The following is a 15,223-nucleotide window of genomic DNA, read 5'->3' as shown; positions in this document are numbered from 1 at the left end:
TAATAGATTAAACTATTACAGAGATAGAGAGAAAATTATGCTAATAGATTAAACTATTACAGAGATGGAGAGAAAATGTTGCTAATAGATTAAACTATTACAGAGATAGAGAGAAAATTATGCTAATAGATTAAACTATTACAGAGATGGAGAGAAAATGTTGCTAATAGATTAAACTATTACAGAGGTGAAGAGAAAATGTTTGCTAATAAATTAAACTATTACAGAGATAGAGAGAAAATGTTGCTAATAGATTAAACTATTACAGAGGTGAAGAGAAAATGTTGCTAATAGTTTAAACTATTACAGAGATGGAGAGAAAATGTTGCTAATAGTTTAAACTATTACAGAGATAGAGAGAAAATGTTGCTAATAGTTTAAACTATTAAAGAGATAGAGAGAAAATGTTGCTAATAGTTTAAACTATTACAGAGATAGAGAGAAAATGTTGCTAATAGTTTAAACTATTACAGAGGTGAAGAGAAAATGTTGCTAATAGTTTAAACTATTACATAGATGGAGATAAAATGTTGCTAATAGTTTAAACTATTACAGAGATAGAGAGAAAATGTTGCTAATAGTTTAAACTATTACAGAGGTGAAGAGAAAATGTTGCTAATAGTTTAAACTATTACAGAGATGAAGAGAAAATGTTGCTAATAGTTTAAACTATTACAGAGATAGAGAGAAAATGTTGCTAATAGATTAAACTATTACAGAGATAGAGAGAAAATGTTGCTAATAGATTAAACTATTACAGAGGTGAAGAGAAAATGTTGCTAATAGATTAAACTATTACAGAGAGAGAGAAAATGTTGCTAATAGATTAAACTATTACAGAGGTGAAGAGAGAATGTTGCTAATAGATTAAACTATTACAGAGATAGAGAGAAAATTATGCTAATAGATTAAACTATTACAGAGATGGAGAGAAAATGTTGCTAATAGATTAAACTATTACAGAGATAGAGAGAAAATTATGCTAATAGATTAAACTATTACAGAGATGGAGAGAAAATGTTGCTAATAGATTAAACTATTACAGAGGTGAAGAGAAAATGTTTGCTAATAAATTAAACTATTACAGAGATAGAGAGAAAATGTTGCTAATAGATTAAACTATTACAGAGGTGAAGAGAAAATGTTGCTAATTGTTTAAACTATTACAGAGATGGAGAGAAAATGTTGCTAATAGTTTAAACTATTACAGAGATAGAGAGAAAATGTTGCTAATAGTTTAAACTATTACAGAGATAGAGAGAAAATGTTGCTAATAGTTTAAACTATTACAGAGATAGAGAGAAAATGTTGCTAATAGTTTAAACTATTACAGAGGTGAAGAGAAAATGTTGCTAATAGTTTAAACTATTACAGAGATGGAGAGAAAATGTTGCTAATAGTTTAAACTATTACAGAGATAGCGAGAAAATGTTGCTAATAGTTTAAACTATTACAGAGGTGAAGAGAAAATGTTGCTAATAGATTAAACTATTACAGAGATGGAGAGAAAATGTTGCTAATAGATTAAACTATTACAGAGATAGAGAGAAAATGTTGCTAATAGTTTAAACTATTACAGAGATAGAGAGAAAATGTTGCTAATAGATTAAACTATTACATAGATAGAGAGACCATGTTGCTTATAGTTTAAACTATTACAGAGATAGAGAGACAATGTTGCTAATAGTTTAAACTATTACAGAGATAGAGAGACAATGTTGCTTATAGTTTAAACTATTACAGAGATAGAGAGACAATGTTGCTCATAGTTTAAACTATTACAGAGATAGAGAGACAATGTTGCTAATAGTTTAAACTATTACAGAGGTGAAGAGAAAATGTTGCTAATAGTTTAAACTATTACAGAGATGGAGAGAAAATGTTGCTAATAGTTTAAACTATTACAGAGGTGAAGAGAAAATGTTGCTAATAGTTTAAACTATTACAGAGATGGAGAGAAAATGTTGCTAATAGTTTAAACTATTACAGAGATAGCGAGAAAATGTTGCTAATAGTTTAAACTATTACAGAGGTGAAGAGAAAATGTTGCTAATAGATTAAACTATTACAGAGATAGAGAGAAAATTATGCTAATAGATTAAACTATTACAGAGATGGAGAGAAAATGTTGCTAATAGATTAAACTATTACAGAGATAGAGAGAAAATGTTGCTAATAGATTAAACTATTACAGAGATAGAGAGAAAATGTTGCTAATAGATTAAACTATTACAGAGATAGAGAGACAATGTTGCTTATAGTTTAAACTATTACAGAGATAGAGAGACAATGTTGCTCATAGTTTAAACTATTACAGAGATAGAGAGACAATGTTGCTTATAGTTTAAACTATTACAGAGATAGAGAGACAATGTTGCTCATAGTTTAAACTATTACAGAGATAGAGAGACAATGTTGCTAATAGTTTAAACTATTACAGAGGTGAAGAGAAAATGTTGCTAATAGTTTAAACTATTACAGAGATAGAGAGAAAATGTTGCTAATAGTTTAAACTATTACAGAGGTGAAGAGAAAATGTTGCTAATAGTTTAAACTATTACAGAGATGGAGAGAAAATGTTGCTAATAGTTTAAACCATTACAGAGATAGCGAGAAAATGTTGCTAATAGTTTAAACTATTACAGAGATAGAGAGAAAATGTTGCTAATAGTTTAAACTGTTACAGAGATAGAGAGACAATGTTGCTAATAGTTTAAACTATTACAGAGATAGAGAGAAAATGTTGCTAATAGTTTAAACTATTACAGAGGTGAAGAGAAAATGTTGCTAATAGTTTAAACTATTACAGAGATGGAGAGAAAATGTTGCTAATAGTTTAAACTATTACAGAGATAGCGAGAAAATGTTGCTAATAGTTTAAACTATTACAGAGGTGAAGAGAAAATGTTGCTAATAGTTTAAACTATTACAGAGATAGAGAGACAATGTTGCTAATAGTTTAAACTATTACAGAGATAGAGAGACAATGTTGCTAATAGTTTAAACTATTACAGAGGTGAAGAGAAAATGTTGCTAATAGTTTAAACTATTACAGAGATAGAAAGAAAATGTTGCTAATAGTTTAAACTATTACAGAGGTGAAGAGAACATGTTGCTAATAGTTTAAACTATTACAGAGATGGAGAGAAAATGTTGCTAATAGTTTAAACTATTACAGAGATGGAGAGAAAATGTTGCCAATAGTTTAAACTATTACAGAGATAGAGAGAAAATGTTGTTAATAGTTTAAACTATTACAGAGGTGAAGAGAAAATGTTGCTTATAGTTTAAACTATTACAGAGATGGAGAGAAAATGTTGCTAATAGTTTAAACTATTACAGAGATAGAGAGCCAATGTTGCTAATAGTTTAAACTATTACAGAGATAGAGAGACAATGTTGCTAATAGTTTAAACTATTACAGAGGTGAAGAGAAAATGTTGCTAATAGTTTAAACTATTACAGAGATAGAGAGAAAATGTTGCTAATAGTTTAAACTATTACAGAGATAGAGAGACAATGTTGCTAATAGTTTAAACTATTACAGAGGTGAAGAGAAAATGTTGCTAATAGTTTAAACTATTACAGAGATAGAGAGAAAATGTTGCTAATAGTTTAAACTATTACAGAGGTGAAGAAAAAATGTTGCTAATAGTTTAAACTATTACAGAGATGGAGAGAAAATGTTGCTAATAGTTTAAACTATTACAGAGGTGAAGAGAAAATGTTGCTAATAGTTTAAACTATTACAGAGATGGAGAGAAAATGTTGCTAATAGTTTAAACTATTACAGAGATAGCGAGAAAATGTTGCTAATAGTTTAAACTATTACAGAGGTGAAGAGAAAATGTTGCTAATAGATTAAACTATTACAGAGATAGAGAGAAAATTATGCTAATAGATTAAACTATTACAGAGATGGAGAGAAAATGTTGCTAATAGATTAAACTATTACAGAGATAGAGAGAAAATGTTGCTAATAGATTAAACTATTACAGAGATAGAGAGAAAATGTTGCTAATAGATTAAACTATTACAGAGATAGAGAGACAATGTTGCTTATAGTTTAAACTATTACAGAGATAGAGAGACAATGTTGCTAATAGTTTAAACTATTACAGAGATAGAGAGACAATGTTGCTTATAGTTTAAACTATTACAGAGATAGAGAGACAATGTTGCTCATAGTTTAAACTATTACAGAGATAGAGAGACAATGTTGCTAATAGTTTAAACTATTACAGAGGTGAAGAGAAAATGTTGCTAATAGTTTAAACTATTACAGAGATAGAGAGAAAATGTTGCTAATAGTTTAAACCATTACAGAGATAGCGAGAAAATGTTGCTAATAGTTTAAACTATTACAGAGATAGAGAGAAAATGTTGCTAATAGTTTAAACTGTTACAGAGATAGAGAGACAATGTTGCTAATAGTTTAAACTATTACAGAGATAGAGAGAAAATGTTGCTAATAGTTTAAACTATTACAGAGGTGAAGAGAAAATGTTGCTAATAGTTTAAACTATTACAGAGATGGAGAGAAAATGTTGCTAATAGTTTAAACTATTACAGAGATAGCGAGAAAATGTTGCTAATAGTTTAAACTATTACAGAGGTGAAGAGAAAATGTTGCTAATAGTTTAAACTATTACAGAGATAGAGAGACAATGTTGCTAATAGTTTAAACTATTACAGAGATAGAGAGACAATGTTGCTAATAGTTTAAACTATTACAGAGGTGAAGAGAAAATGTTGCAAATAGTTTAAACTATTACAGAGATAGAAAGAAAATGTTGCTAATAGTTTAAACTATTACAGAGGTGAAGAGAACATGTTGCTAATAGTTTAAACTATTACAGAGATGGAGAGAAAATGTTGCTAATAGTTTAAACTATTACAGAGATGGAGAGAAAATGTTGCCAATAGTTTAAACTATTACAGAGATAGAGAGAAAATGTTGTTAATAGTTTAAACTATTACAGAGGTGAAGAGAAAATGTTGCTTATAGTTTAAACTATTACAGAGATGGAGAGAAAATGTTGCTAATAGTTTAAACTATTACAGAGATAGAGAGCCAATGTTGCTAATAGTTTAAACTATTACAGAGATAGAGAGACAATGTTGCTAATAGTTTAAACTATTACAGAGGTGAAGAGAAAATGTTGCTAATAGTTTAAACTATTACAGAGATAGAGAGAAAATGTTGCTAATAGTTTAAACTATTACAGAGGTGAAGAAAAAATGTTGCTAATAGTTTAAACTATTACAGAGATGGAGAGAAAATGTTGCTAATAGTTTAAACTATTACAGAGATGGAGAGAAAATTTTGCTAATAGTTTAAACTATTACAGAGATAGAGAGAAAATGTTGTTAATAGTTTAAACTATTACAGAGGTGAAGAGAAAATGTTGCTTATAGTTTAAACTATTACAGAGATGGAGAGAAAATGTTGCTAATAGATTAAACTATTACAGAGATAGAGAGACAATGTTGCTAATAGTTTAAACTATTACAGAGATAGAGAGCCAATGTTGCTAATAGTTTAAACTATTACAGAGATAGAGAGACAATGTTGCTAATAGTTTAAACTATTACAGAGGTGAAGAGAAAATGTTGCTAATAGTTTAAACTATTACAGAGATAGAAAGAAAATGTTTCTAATAGTTTAAACTATTACAGAGGTGAAGAGAAAATGTTGCTAATAGTTTAAACTATTACAGAGGTGAAGAGAAAATGTTGCTAATAGTTTAAACTATTACAGAGATAGAGAGACAATGTTGCTAATAGTTTAAACTATTACAGAGATAGAGAGACAATGTTGCTAATAGTTTAAACTATTGCAGAGGTGAAGAGAAAATGTTGCTAATAGTTTAAACTATTACAGAGATAGAAAGAAAATGTTGCTAATAGTTTAAACTATTACAGAGGTGAAGAGAACATGTTGCTAATAGTTTAAACTATTACAGAGGTGAAGAGAAAATGTTGCTAATAGTTTAAACTATTACAGAGGTGAAGAGAACATGTTGCTAATAGTTTAAACTATTACAGAGGTGAAGAGAAAATGTTGCTAATAGTTTAAACTATTACAGAGATAGAGAGACAATGTTGCTAATAGTTTAAACTATTACAGAGATAGAGAGACAATGTTGCTAATAGTTTAAACTATTACAGAGGTGAAGAGAAAATGTTGCTAATAGTTTAAACTATTGCAGAGATAGAAAGAAAATGTTGCTAATAGTTTAAACTATTACAGAGGTGAAGAGAACATGTTGCTAATAGTTTAAACTATTACAGAGGTGAAGAGAAAATGTTGCTAATAGTTTAAACTATTACAGAGGTGAAGAGAAAATGTTGCTAATAGTTTAAACTATTACAGAGATGGAGAGAAAATGTTGCTAATAGTTTAAACTATTACAGAGATCGAGAGAAAATGTTGCCAATAGTTTAAACTATTACAGAGATAGAGAGAAAATGTTGTTAATAGTTTAAACTATTACAGAGGTGAAGAGAAAATGTTGCTTATAGTTTAAACTATTACAGAGATGGAGAGAAAATGTTGCTAATAGTTTAAACTATTACAGAGATAGAGAGAAAATGTTGCTAATAGTTTAAACTATTACAGAGATAGAGAGAAAATGTTGCTAATAGATTAAACTATTACAGAGATAGAGAGCCAATGTTGCTAATAGTTTAAACTATTACAGAGATGGAGAGAAAATGTTGCTAATAGTTTAAACTATTACAGAGATGGAGAGAAAATGTTGCTAATAGATTAAACTATTACAGAGATAGAGAGACAATGTTGCTAATAGTTTAAACTATTACAGAGATGGAGAGAAAATGTTGCTAATAGATTAAACTATTACAGAGATAGAGAGACAATGTTGCTAATAGTTTAAACTATTACAGAGATAGAGAGCCAATGTTGCTAATAGTTTAAACTATTACAGAGATAGAGAGACAATGTTGCTAATAGTTTAAACTATTACAGAGATGGAGAGAAAATGTTGCTAATAGTTTAAACTATTACAGAGATAGCGAGAAAATGTTGCTAATAGTTTAAACTATTACAGAGGTGAAGAGAAAATGTTGCTAATAGATTAAACTATTACAGAGATAGAGAGAAAATTATGCTAATAGATTAAACTATTACAGAGATGGAGAGAAAATGTTGCTAATAGATTAAACTATTACAGAGATAGAGAGAAAATGTTGCTAATAGATTAAACTATTACAGAGATAGAGAGAAAATGTTGCTAATAGATTAAACTATTACAGAGATAGAGAGACAATGTTGCTTATAGTTTAAACTATTACAGAGATAGAGAGACAATGTTGCTAATAGTTTAAACTATTACAGAGATAGAGAGACAATGTTGCTTATAGTTTAAACTATTACAGAGATAGAGAGACAATGTTGCTCATAGTTTAAACTATTACAGAGATAGAGAGACAATGTTGCTAATAGTTTAAACTATTACAGAGGTGAAGAGAAAATGTTGCTAATAGTTTAAACTATTACAGAGATAGAGAGAAAATGTTGCTAATAGTTTAAACTATTACAGAGGTGAAGAGAAAATGTTGCTAATAGTTTAAACTATTACAGAGATGGAGAGAAAATGTTGCTAATAGTTTAAACCATTACAGAGATAGCGAGAAAATGTTGCTAATAGTTTAAACTATTACAGAGATAGAGAGAAAATGTTGCTAATAGTTTAAACTGTTACAGAGATAGAGAGACAATGTTGCTAATAGTTTAAACTATTACAGAGATAGAGAGAAAATGTTGCTAATAGTTTAAACTATTACAGATGTGAAGAGAAAATGTTGCTAATAGTTTAAACTATTACAGAGATGGAGAGAAAATGTTGCTAATAGTTTAAACTATTACAGAGATAGCGAGAAAATGTTGCTAATAGTTTAAACTATTACAGAGGTGAAGAGAAAATGTTGCTAATAGTTTAAACTATTACAGAGATAGAGAGACAATGTTGCTAATAGTTTAAACTATTACAGAGATAGAGAGACAATGTTGCTAATAGTTTAAACTATTACAGAGGTGAAGAGAAAATGTTGCAAATAGTTTAAACTATTACAGAGATAGAAAGAAAATGTTGCTAATAGTTTAAACTATTACAGAGGTGAAGAGAACATGTTGCTAATAGTTTAAACTATTACAGAGGTGAAGAGAAAATGTTGCTAATAGTTTAAACTATTACAGAGATAGAAAGAAAATGTTGCTAATAGTTTAAACTATTACAGAGGTGAAGAGAACATGTTGCTAATAGTTTAAACTATTACAGAGGTGAAGAGAAAATGTTGCTAATAGTTTAAACTATTACAGAGGTGAAGAGAACATGTTGCTAATAGTTTAAACTATTACAGAGGTGAAGAGAAAATGTTGCTAATAGTTTAAACTATTACAGAGATAGAGAGACAATGTTGCTAATAGTTTAAACTATTACAGAGATAGAGAGACAATGTTGCTAATAGTTTAAACTATTACAGAGGTGAAGAGAAAATGTTGCTAATAGTTTAAACTATTGCAGAGATAGAAAGAAAATGTTGCTAATAGTTTAAACTATTACAGAGGTGAAGAGAACATGTTGCTAATAGTTTAAACTATTACAGAGGTGAAGAGAAAATGTTGCTAATAGTTTAAACTATTACAGAGGTGAAGAGAAAATGTTGCTAATAGTTTAAACTATTACAGAGATGGAGAGAAAATGTTGCTAATAGTTTAAACTATTACAGAGATCGAGAGAAAATGTTGCCAATAGTTTAAACTATTACAGAGATAGAGAGAAAATGTTGTTAATAGTTTAAACTATTACAGAGGTGAAGAGAAAATGTTGCTTATAGTTTAAACTATTACAGAGATGGAGAGAAAATGTTGCTAATAGTTTAAACTATTACAGATATAGAGAGAAAATGTTGCTAATAGTTTAAACTATTACAGAGATGGAGAGAAAATGTTGCTAATAGATTAAACTATTACAGAGATAGAGAGCCAATGTTGCTAATAGTTTAAACTATTACAGAGATGGAGAGAAAATGTTGCTAATAGTTTAAACTATTACAGAGATGGAGAGAAAATGTTGCTAATAGATTAAACTATTACAGAGATAGAGAGACAATGTTGCTAATAGTTTAAACTATTACAGAGATGGAGAGAAAATGTTGCTAATAGATTAAACTATTACAGAGATAGAGAGACAATGTTGCTAATAGTTTAAACTATTACAGAGGTGAAGAGAAAATGTTGCTAATAGTTTAAACTATTACAGAGATAGAAAGAAAATGTTGCTAATAGTTTAAACTATTACAGAGGTGAAGAGAACATGTTGCTAATAGTTTAAACTATTACAGAGGTGAAGAGAAAATGTTGCTTATAGTTTAAACTATTACAGAGGTGAAGAGAAAATGTTGCTAATAGTTTAAACTATTACAGAGATGGAGAGACAATGTTGCTAATAGTTTAAACTATTACAGAGATAGAGAGCCAATGTTGCTAATAGTTTAAACTATTACAGAGATAGAGAGACAATGTTGCTAATAGTTTAAACTATTACAGAGGTGAAGAGAAAATGTTGCTAATAGTTTAAACTATTACAGAGATAGAAAGAAAATGTTGCTAATAGTTTAAACTATTACAGAGGTGAAGAGAACATGTTGCTAATAGTTTAAACTATTACAGAGGTGAAGAGAAAATGTTGCTTATAGTTTAAACTATTACAGAGGTGAAGAGAAAATGTTGCTAATAGTTTAAACTATTACAGAGATGGAGAGACAATGTTGCTAATAGTTTAAACTATTACAGAGATGGAGAGAAAATGTTGCTTATAGTTTAAACTATTACAGAGGTGAAGAGAAAATGTTGCTAATAGTTTAAACTATTACAGAGATAGAGAGAAAATGTTGCTAATAGTTTAAACTATTACAGAGATGGAGAGAAAATGTTGCTAATAGTTTAAACTATTACAGAGATGGAGAGAAAATGTTGCTAATAGATTAAACTATTACAGAGATAGAGAGACAATGTTGCTAATAGTTTAAACTATTACAGAGATAGAGAGACAATGTTGCTAATAGTTTAAACTATTACAGAGATAGAGAGCCAATGTTGCTGATAGTTTAAACTATTACAGAGATGGAGAGAAAATGTTGCTAATAGTTTAAACTATTACACAGATAGAGAGAAAATGTTGCTAATATTTTAAACTATTACAGAGGTGAAGAGAAAATGTTGCTAATAGTTTAAACTATTACAGAGATGGAGAGAAAATGTTGCTAATAGTTTAAACTATTACAGAGATAGAGAGACAATGTTGCTAATAGTTTAAACTATTACAGAGATAGAGAGACAATGTTGCTAATAGTTTAAACTATTACAGAGGTGAAGAGAAAATGTTGCTAATAGTTTAAACTATTACAGAGATAGAGAGAAAATGTTGCTAATAGTTTAAACTATTACAGAGGTGAAGAGAAAATGTTGCTAATAGTTTAAACTATTACAGAGGTGAAGAGAAAATGTTGCTAATAGTTTAAACTATTACAGAGGTGAAGAGAAAATGTTGCTAATAGATTAAACTATTACAGAGATAGAGAGAAAATGTTGCTAATAGATTAAACTATTACAGAGATAGAGAGAAAATGTTGCTAATAGTTTAAACTATTACAGAGATAGAGAGAAAATGTTGCTAATAGATTAAACTATTACAGAGATAGAGAGACAATGTTGCTAATAGATTAAACTATTAGAGAGGTGGAGAGAAAATGTTGCTAATAGATTAAACTATTACAGAGATAGAGAGAAAATGTTGCTAATAGATTAAACTATTACAGAGATGAAGAGAAAATGTTGCTAATAGTTTAGCATTCTGATAACCGCAGCCACAGCCATGAGCCTTTAGCTGGGGTTAGCAGTAGCTAAACTATTAGCAACATTTTCTCTCCATCTCTGAAACACTTTGCCAATATTGTCAGACTCCTTTTTTAATAAAGCTGTCTTAAAGCAGCAGTAGGTGAGATTGGAGCAAATATGATTAAATAAAGTTATTTTTATAAAACGGTCGCTATCTCCTGACAGTAGTACATGAAACAGGTAACCTGAAAAAAAATCATGTTCCTCTGTGTCCTCCGGTGCTCCTAACGGCATCTGCAAGATTCCACAGACCGGAGGAAAACAGGCAGTAAGAGCTGATCTGAGGTCTGCTGTCCAGCTGCTGTCTATGAAAGCCGGCTGTCAATCACTCACCAACTCCGACCAAACGGTCAAACTAGGCAGCGCTGAACAAATATGAATCAATATTCTGTTACGTTAATGTCTATTTCTCTCCTCACATGTTCTCAGAATCATCTTGTAGTGCACGGTTTAGCTGTAAAATGAGAAAGTTTGTGTCCCAGCAGCCATGTTGAGATGACCGGAGCACAGCCAATAGGAACGCTCTCTCTCTGAAATGACCTGTGATTGGTGAAAGTCTCCCGTCGCGGACTAGATGTTCTAAAGCCTGAAAACAGAGCCATGAGGAGGAGCAGAAGTCTAGTTTTCTCTCAGAACACTTGAAGTACAACATGCTGAAAGATTATTATTGATTTTTTGCCCAATGATGACAAAAATATACTGACTACTGCAGCTTTAACTCTAACACTCACAGCCCCTGAGAAAGAGGGACTGTACATATGCACAAAAACTCTTATTTTCTGCAGCCATTATTAAAAAACAAGCCAACTAAACTTGCTGGCCAGCGTTAGCTAATTTGTTCAGAGAATTATGCTGAGTAACTCAGAACTCCATATAATTTCAGACCCCCAACTAGAAAAAGTAGCACAAGCACAAAGAAGCAACCTGATTGTGAGGAGAAGGGCTGAAGCTGAGTGCAAGCATACAGGTTGAGCACAAGCAGAGCTAATCCAAGCGCTAGCAGGGGCTATTTGAGTGCGAGGACAGGGTTTAGAGGGAAAGCATTACAAAATCTGACCTTGAAATCAACAAGTCAGGCTCGCATATTGAATAAAGATAGGAAAAAAGCTCCAGAAAGTTCCGGATTGCAGTGCATGTTTGAAAGCAGCTTTAGAAGATAAAATCACCCTCAAGTAGTTAGCAATGTTGCTTATATTTCTGGGGTTATTCCGGGAACCATATTTCCTTAATGTTTTTAGGTATTTTAAACATAGCTACTACAAAGTTCAAACATTCAGCTACATTTTTAGCAATCAACAGCTGAGCTTGTGTTGTTCGTGCTGTGTCAGCTGGATCAACATGTTAAACCAACATCTGGGGAACCGGGAATCACCGTATCACTGTGAGAAAAGGAAAGAGATTTCTTGTGGGGAAGTTTGTTAACGAGTGTGTGTTCTTATATGGTATATATATATTTAGAGTCGCAACGTTTTCTGGCCTCTTCTCTTGAAGAGCAAGAGAAACAACATCAGTTCTATTTTGTATTTACTTTCCAGCTGTAAAGTGTCAAATGCAGATTAGCATGCTGTTGCTAATCTGCAGCTCTTGTTTTAGCATTTTAGGTACTATAGGCAGAGCCTTCCTCCCTCCTAACTTTAGCCTGGTTTTCACTACAGGGCCAAGCAGGGCTAACCAGGGCCATTTCATTGACTTTATCAGATGCCACTGAATCATTATAATCATCCATAAATGTATAAGAATTTGTCTTTGTGACATTAGTAAAGCTATACCGACAGACATGGTACTACAGTATCTGTTGTAGCCCCTGTTTGGCCTTCCTGAACTTGGCCCTGCTGAGAAAAAGTGGCTATTGAAGCAGACACGGAGCCAGTGACAGCATGCCCCCTGTCTTCTCTCCCGTAGAGCTCAGAGGCCGTTGTCCAATGGCTGAGCGACTTTCAGCTCCAGGTCTACGCTCCAAACTTCCTGGGCGCTGGGTATGACTTGCCCACCATTAGCGGAATGACCCCAGAGGTAAGGCAACTGAACCCCTGACCCCTGAACCCCAGAGAGGTCACAAGCACCTCCAAGGACCACAATGGAAACAAGTCTGCACGACTTTGATTTGTGCTGTCCTTGATGTTTTCAAGATGCATGTATACCATTTCTTTACGAATCCTCAAATGAGCACTATTAAACCACTCAACTAAACTGATCTCAGCTCTACTTTCCCTGCCTCCCTGCCCAACCTTTCACCTCTCACCCTTGACCTGATACTGACCTGCATCTCTCTCTGACCCCTGTTAAAAGAACATTTTCTGGGTCCAAAAACTGCACATTACAATTTACTAAAACATATTATTGTCATGCCTATGAATATTTTACGACGGCGTATTCGGGCCATTGTAGGTAAAAAATAAATAGATTACAGAGGGGGGTAACATTCTGAGAAAAAACTGAGATTAAGGTCGTAAATTTATGAGAAAGAACTCAAATCAGTAGCCTATGTTGTTTTCTTCTGAATGGGTCCAATTCACGGCAATGTCTCGGGATGCTTCTGATAGTATGGTGATTCTGGGCTAACATCACCAGTATTTCCTTGTTGCTAAATTTGATTGCAAAGTATATTTTGGTCATCCACTGCAGGCATAATACACGGCAAGCGGTGGCATCTGTATTGTGATGAGTTTGATCCAACCTTGCAGAGTGAAGCGATGTGGTTCCTTGATGAGAATTTCCAGTTTTTTTTCTCGTAAATTTGTGACTGTAATCTCAAAGAATTTCTGAGTTATTTCTAGCAAATTAATGACTTTATAATCTCAGAGCATATTACATTTATTTCTCATAAATTTAGCACTTTAATCTCAGAGAATATCAAAGAAATTCTGAGTTATTTTCTCTGAATATTACCCCCCTCCCAAGGCTCCGTAAATTTGACTCTTTTTTTTTACCTAATTACCCGTCGTAGTATTTTTTAAAATGTGAATGAAGTCGATTCAAAATATTTAAAAGGCTGAGTGGATACAAAATGCAAATGAAAACACGTTTTTTCACTGTCTTGTTGAAAGATGAGAAGATCGATACCACTCCCCTGCATCTTAACCTCTTTAAATGTTTTGGTTTGCCAATCGGCACATACAGTGTACAGTTGACTCTCTTGGCTCTCACCAACCCCTATAAGTTTTTAGATGGCCTTTTCCGTGTGCTATTTACCTAGCAAGAAACATAGGCTGTGGTCGAAAAGTCAAAAAATGACGTCCTAGTGTCTTTTCCTAACCACTTCTCCTTGACCTCAATAGAAAACGTCATGAGGTCAAGGAAAGATGAGAAGGAGAATTCAGAAGGACTCAGGAACAGACAACCGTGGTGTTCAGAGAATCTGCCTGCTCTTTCACTAGGCTTCATAATTATGATGCGGCGGATGTTAGTGACGTGAGTCTGCCGTGGTGAAACTACAATGTTCTGAAGATAGACTACAAAAGGTGCTGCTCCCACCGTATGTTTTTTAAATAGGTCTTTCAGTGACAGACTGCTTCACCCGCAGGAGAGATATCGCAGGTCCTCCTGCTAATAGTACAGATAATAAAGGATCATCTGACCTTAAACGTGGACAACCGGTGAAAAGTATCACTTCATTATTACCAAGATTGGAATTGAAATAAACAAAGGAATATATAATAAATATTGAGTTAATTGTTTGAGTTATGGAGAAGGGGTAGGACCATATTAGTGTAGGCTGTACTTCTTTTCGAATATGTAATATTTATTTATGTTGATTATTTGTTAATTGACAGTTTGCTATATGTTTACTGTTCATTAGGGCCCGAGCACCAACAACGTCGGGCCAGCAAAGGCCCTATTGAAACTGTAGTGTTTCTTCTTTTCTTTTTCACCCAAATGAATCACCTTTTTGAGGGCCTTAACATGTTCAAAATGTTGTTAAACTTGGCACACTTATCAGACGTGGTGAAAAATTTGATATTTTAAGGGTCTCAGGCTCGGGTGTTGCAAAATGGCTCGCTAGCGCCCCCTAGAAAGTTGGAAAAATTGAGCCCCTCGCTCCGGTTTCACCTACATGTATGAAATTTGGCAGAGAGATGTAACATGTAGAGACGCACAAAAAAGCCTCTCGGAGGTAAGCCCAAAACTCAACAGGAAGTCAGCCATTTTTAATTTAATTTAATAATAATAATAATAATTTTTAGCGTTTTATAGGACATGTATCCATCTTGAGACCTTTAGGATGAAAAGTTATTCAAATGGTGAGTTTTCACTGAACGACCTGACCGTGGCGTGGAGGCCATTTTGAGCCATTCGCCA

At 32.2% G+C, this 15,223-nt stretch overlaps 1 protein-coding gene across 13 annotated transcripts in view; it reads left to right on the top strand.

Moving 5' to 3' along the window:
* The window catches only part of caskin1 (CASK interacting protein 1), a 196,790-nt gene that overhangs the window by 168,287 nt on the left and 13,280 nt on the right, over positions 1–15,223 (top strand). For 7 of the 13 annotated variants that reach the window (XM_074654973.1, XM_074654966.1, XM_074654965.1 and 4 more), the window contains one exon: positions 12,827–12,937. The exons of the other annotated variants lie outside the window; for them this stretch is intronic. In XM_074654973.1, coding sequence (XP_074511074.1) covers positions 12,827–12,937 — 111 coding nt within the window. The remainder of the gene's footprint in view (positions 1–12,826; positions 12,938–15,223) is intronic. 13 annotated transcript variants of the gene reach the window in all.

The sequence above is a fragment of the Sebastes fasciatus genome, chromosome 13 (genome assembly GCF_043250625.1).
Source record: "Sebastes fasciatus isolate fSebFas1 chromosome 13, fSebFas1.pri, whole genome shotgun sequence".
Lineage (NCBI taxonomy): Eukaryota > Metazoa > Chordata > Actinopteri > Perciformes > Sebastidae > Sebastes > Sebastes fasciatus.
This window is presented reverse-complemented; position numbering and strand designations above follow the sequence as displayed.